This window comes from Cryptomeria japonica, chromosome 4 (genome assembly GCF_030272615.1).
Source record: "Cryptomeria japonica chromosome 4, Sugi_1.0, whole genome shotgun sequence".
NCBI classification, from domain to species: Eukaryota; Viridiplantae; Streptophyta; class Pinopsida; order Cupressales; family Cupressaceae; genus Cryptomeria; species Cryptomeria japonica.
In genome coordinates this window covers 235,340,040-235,346,306 of record NC_081408.1, presented here as the reverse complement: position 1 = coordinate 235,346,306, position 6,267 = coordinate 235,340,040, and the positions used below count along the sequence as shown (strand labels likewise).

The 6,267-nt window shown below is 36.7% G+C and overlaps 1 protein-coding gene across 1 annotated transcript; it reads left to right on the top strand.

The window, feature by feature from the left end:
* Positions 1-585: 585 nt before the first annotated feature.
* LOC131055454 (putative leucine-rich repeat receptor-like serine/threonine-protein kinase At2g24130) lies at positions 586-4,013 on the top strand. The gene is made up of 2 exons (XM_057989941.2): positions 586-3,259; positions 3,382-4,013. The coding sequence occupies exons 1-2, from the start codon at positions 598-600 to the stop codon at positions 3,834-3,836; spliced, it is 3,117 nt and encodes a 1,038-aa protein (XP_057845924.2). The 5' UTR covers positions 586-597; the 3' UTR covers positions 3,837-4,013.
* Positions 4,014-6,267: the final 2,254 nt, after the last annotated feature.

The window sequence follows — 6,267 nt, the reverse complement described above, 5'->3', positions numbered from 1 at the left end:
AAACCAATCTTATTTTGTAACATTACTCATAAATGCAATTGCCAAGTTGCATTTTGGTTTAAGTTAATAGAGAGTGGCTAACAACAAAGCAATATTTTGAGTCCACAAGAGGTTTTGGCAATTGTTGATGGTAATATAGCCTCTCATCTACTATGAACATCCAGAATAGAGAATTATTGTCCACCACAAGAATAAATGACACCATCGATATAACATCAACAAAGGTTAACAAATAATTATAACCGCCAACTTAAATAAATAAACTAAAATATTATTTATTTATTTAAATATAAAATCTAAATCTGATATAATTCCTTAAAATAAATAATAACAGTGGCAACCAGTTCTTTCTATTTGATTTGATTTTGGCAAAAATTTCAAACATGCCTACGCATTAGGAAATCAAAGCATGATTGAGGAATGTGATATTAGCCGGTCTTAGTTCCCAGCATGGATGGAGACATAAAAATGATAAAGGCATCTCTCTCTTTTAGAGTAATTTTCTCGTAAGCCTCTGTTGTACCTTGGAAGTGGTGCCCACGCGCTCCGCATTAATGTGCGTATTTTATTATGCGAGCTTCTAAGCTAAGACTGAAGATGGCGATGCTTCCTCTGCTACTCCTTTTCTCTCTCTCTGCTCTGCCTCCTCATATGGCCGAATCGTCTAATCATTCTGATGAACAAGCTCTCATGGCTTTCAAAGCAGCCATCTCTGTGGATTCATATAATTCCTTCCTCGACTGGTCTACCAATCACACCTTCTGCGAATGGACTGGCATCACCTGCTCTTCTCGTAGACAGCGTGTGGTTTCCTTGAATCTCACAGGTATGGGATTACTTGGCCCCATCTCTCCCTTACTGGGAAATCTTTCCTTCCTTAGAGTACTTGATCTCTCTAATAACAGCCTGGAGGGCCATATTCCATATCAGATCGGAAGGCTTTTTCGATTGAGAAGGCTTCTTCTATCTACCAATCAATTGGAGGGCCATATTCCATATCAGCTTGGAAGGCTTTTTCGCTTGAGAATGCTTGAGTTGGATTCTAACAATTTAAGTGGAAGCATTCCCTGTGAATTTAGTCTTCTTTCAAATCTAGAAATCATGGATTTAGGAGCAAACAAACTGACAGGCATTATCCCACGTTTCATAGGAAACATGTCCTCTTTAAATGTCATTGAACTGTCCGAAAATAGACTCCAAGGTAGTATTCCAGCTGAGTTGGGTAGTCTTAGTCACCTAAACTGGTTCAGTCTTAAAACCAACAAGTTAACAGGATCAATCCCCGTTGCCCTTTCAAATTGCACTAATCTCCAATTCTTAGTACTATATGAGAACCACTTAAACGGCCCAATTCCATGGGAGTTTGGTAGGCTGTCAGAGTTGCAAATAGTGTATTTGTGGGCAAATCAACTCACCGGAGAAATACCCAGCTCACTGGGTAATTGGACTCAGGTGCAACTGCTTGGTTTAGAGCGCAACAAACTCAGCGGCACAGTGCCTCCGGAATTCGGTAGAATGCGGCAGCTGAGAAAAATTAATTTGTGGCATAATCATTTTGTAAGCGGAAGCAGTGGTTTATCTACTCTAACAGTATTAAGTAATTGCTCCAGCTTGGAAGATCTTGATCTGGGATCTAACATTCTCACTGGCGTCTTGACCACTTCAGTCGGCCGTCTTTCAAATTCACTTTATTTTCTAGGATTGGACTCAAATGAAATTGAGGGAAACATACCAGATGAGATTTGTAACTTGACAAGCCTGGGAACATTATACCTATCAGCAAACCGATTGAATGGGACCATTCCATCTACACTCGGTAAACTTCCAAATCTAGAACTATTATTTCTTGGGGCTAACAATTTACAGGGGAAAATTCCAGAAAGTTTTGGTCAATTAAAAAGACTTGGATTGCTGGAACTCAGCGAGAACATGCTTTCAGGGAAGATTCCAGATAGTTTTGGCAACCTTCCACAATTAAGAAGGCTTTATCTTGACAACAATCAGCTATCAGGGGAAATACCTGCCAGTTTAGGGAGATGTCAAACATTGGAAAAGGTAGACTTGGCGTACAACAAACTAACGGGAAATATGCCACCCGAAGTTGCAGGTCTTCAGAATCTTCAATTCTATTTCAACGTTTCTGGAAATTCACTACAAGGTTCTATTTTGGAAATGAGCAAAATGGTTATGGTTTTAGCTATAGATATATCTCACAACAACTTTTCTGGTAGCATTCCAAGTGCAATGGCAAACTGCAAAGGTTTGGAATATCTAAATCTTTCTTGGAACACATTTGAGGGGAGAATCCCTGCATCACTGGCAAATCTCCAAAATCTGAAGTACATGGATCTTTCTTGCAATAATTTGTCAGGAACAATACCATTGGCTATCAAAAAGATGAAAATGCTCCGCCATCTCAATCTCTCTTCAAACAAGCTAACTGGAGAGGTCCCAAAGGGAGGAGCTTTTTCAACACTTGATGCCTCAGAAATTATGGGAAATCTTGGCCTCTGTGGTGGATGGGTAAACTTGCCGCCCTGCTCTCATTTGAAACGCAAACAACCATCAGTGTCAAAAAGGGTATTAATTCCTATTATAGTCGGCAGTGCAATTTTCATCTTCTCTCTTCTATTGGTAGCATTTTCCTATAGATGCAGACGTTCCCTTACCCCTCCTCTCAAAGTGTGGCCTCCAAAAATTACATATGAAGAACTTGTAGATGCAACTGATGGGTTTAGTGATGAAAATCTCTTAGGAATTGGCAGTTTTGGGTCCGTTTATAAAGGGATTCTTAGCAATGGTACAAATATTGCTGTTAAACTTCTCAAGTTGAAAGATGAACATGCTCACCAAAGTTTCACCAAAGAATGCAATGCATTGAAGAGAGTTCGGCATCGCAATGTAATTAAAATCATTTCAGCATGCTCGAACCTTGATTTTAAAGCTTTAATTCTTCCATTCATGCCAAATGGAAATTTGGAGAGATGGTTGTACCCTAGTGAAGGGGGTAGATGCAGATTAAATTTAAGTGATCGAATAAGGATAGCAATGGAGATAGCACAAGGAATGGCATATCTTCATCATTATTGCTTTGTTCAAGTGATTCATTGTGACCTCAAGCCTAGCAATGTTCTATTAGGAGATGACATGACTTCATACATAGCAGATTTTGGCATTTCCAAGCTTATTTTCAGCAATTCTGCAGATTCTTTGACTTCTATAGATGCACTTAGAGGATCTATTGGCTACATTGCACCAGGTATAGATTTCTTATTATTGCAATGCATTTTGCTAGTTTTATTTGTTTATCTTATGAACTATTGAATGTTTCAAATGTCTTAGTAGGAACCATTAATCCTTTTTTCTTTTTTGTTATTATAGAGAATGGTATAGGTGGAAATCTTACTACAAAGGGAGATGTATACAATTATGGAATTCTAATTTTAGAGTTGTTGACAAGGAGGCGACCAATAGATGATATGTTCAGTGAAGGAATTAATCTACAAGAATGGATAGAAATGAGTTTTCCAGATAGAATCTCAGATATAGTGGATAATTCCTTGCTCGTGGATGCTCAAGATTCAGAGAAAACAATGGCAATGGAATGCCTCACTCAATCTATACAAATTGGATTGTTTTGCACAAGAGAATCACCTCAAGAACGTCCTAATATGATTGAGATAGTTGACAGATTAAATACAATAAGAAGTAGATTTCTTGGTATGCCTAAGACTATTCAATTACCAGTAGATATCTCACCCTTTCTAGACAATTCAAAGGGTATAAATATTGCTAGTTCAAGGAACAATGAGGGTTGGTCTACATCTACGTCTTAGGTCTATGTTATTCATCTTTGTTTGTTTGTTGGTTTTAGAAAAATATGATAGTGTCCTACTATATTAAATTTTCTAGTCTAGTATGTAAATAGGAGATGAAATAATGAATAGAATGTAATACCTATACATGGTATAGTGTATTGTGACATGATTCAAGATGTATAATTGAAATTGTGAGAGGAGAGTTATGGATGCGTATAATGTAATCTTGACCATATAGATCATATAATTATATTGTGGAGATTTGGATAAAAGGGTTTTATTTTTTAATTATTATTTTAGTTTTATTTGTTTTAAATTAAAAATGGTTTCAATATATTTAGAGTTATGAATAATATTATTACTTTAATGAGTTTTATGTTTTATTCCTAATTTTGTGATCATTTATTGACATTGACAGTATGGAATTGTGCCTATCTTTCAGATTGTACTAATAAAATTACGCCTGTTCCTCCTACGGGTTGTGCTACTTTCCATAGCCAATACTAAATCAAGTTGACGGGTTTGTAGAGTTTAAGGTGATTCATCTTGACTTTCCAGGTGAAAATGGAGTTCACGTTTAGAATAAAACATACTTCGTCATTCCATGTTTAGAATTGGATTGCCAATTAACATAATATAGATAAATTTTTGCAGGAAAACATTTTATTATCAAAGAAAACTAAAACGTATAGACATGTATTAATTTTCAAATGTAAAAATAAATATGCAACACGCTATTTCTTATCTAAATGGATATTGGCAATTCTTATATACTTATAAGATTTATATAAAGCTCACTACTTACTATTCTAACTTCTATCAGGTGTGAATATTAATAGGCAGACTACTATGGGTAGCAAAACTATGGACCAGAAAACAACACATTGTGTAGCCTTTGGCTCTTAATAGAGAGATCTAGAATCCAATACCAAGCTCAAAGCTATAGAATCCGCTTCGGCGAGGGCCTTAGATGTATTAATTTTCTATTTTGTCATTAAGCTCAACCAGAGGCCAATAGATTATGGCTTCCTATTTTTTGTATTTGTCACAAAGTTCATTAACCTTATCCATAAAGGAAGGGAGCTCCCATTTCCTTAGTGATTTTGCAGGTGAGAGGAGAGGGGAGCCAAATGAAGTGGTAAAAGGGGTGCTAGTTTAGTTAACGAGGTTGTTTGGGGAGCACTTCGACCCAATGGATCATAGGGAAGCAGAATCCTCAAAATAATTTTCCTAGACACTTTCATCTCTTTGACTATGCACTCAACAATGAGAGGGACTAGGGGGTTCTTAGATTTGGCATTCTGCTAGGATTAACTCAAGTAGGGGTCCTTTTGGGATTAGCAGTAGAAATGTCATTTTTTTTCCCATGTTATTTGATAGCTCAACACATAGAGTGGGGCCAATTGGATTACAAGCTCAAGTGAGGGTAAAATTACAAGCTAGCCCCTAGTGCAAGGGAAGCACATTTTTGGTTTGGGCCAAAACTATAGACTAAGATATAGATGAAGAGAGTCAATAGAGGAAATTCATCTCCACACCATGTGTCAAATGGTTGAGCTTGGGGAAAAGATCTGAATAACATTATTTAAATCTCCTATCAAAGGTGATGAACATCATTAGGAGCAGCACAACCTCTTTCCAAAACCTAGGTAAGTTGTTCATGTGGAAACCACTTTGCAAGGAAGCCACTTTCTCCCCTAGCTTCAAGAGCCTTTTGAAATCCTCCTTGTAACTACCCTTCAATTTCTTTGTAAGTTCTTGCCCTCCACCACAAGACTTGTAGCATCTACAATGGTTTTCATAGACATTATGTATTTCACCTTTCCCACTTGGACTTCATCATCATCCCAAGATTGAGAAAATTGCTCAGAAAGATTAGGGTTAAAACCTTTCATTCCCTCAACATGGGTTGTCATGTTACCCTTCACCACCTTTTTGAATAAAAATAATTTTGTTTGAAGTTTTCACATTTATCTAGCTTTATTTGAATAAGGTCCCCACCCATAGTTTTCACATCAAAGCTGAGAACAAGGCCCTAAAAGGGGTTGCTAAAACTAGCTTTGGAAAAGACATAGAAAAGGCAGTATTGCATGAAGCATAACTTTCACTAGATTTAACAAGGTGAGCCCATATTTAAAATGATTTGAGTACAACATGGCCAAGATAATGACGAAAAGGGTGTTTTTAAATTGTTTATTGCTCATTGGGATTTGATGTTTTAGGGATGATGACATGAATATCTTCAGTTAATTTGAGTTGTACTATCTAAATTTTAAGACTCTTACAAAAAACACCTAAGTTAGCTATCCTATCCATAGACTTATTGCCTTCTTTGAAAGTGTGTTGAAGTCTTATGTGGTTAAATGCTATAATAACACCTTGGCATTTAGTGATTAGGTCCACCACACACCTACTAGCTTTTTCTTTCCCTACAACATCATGATGACAT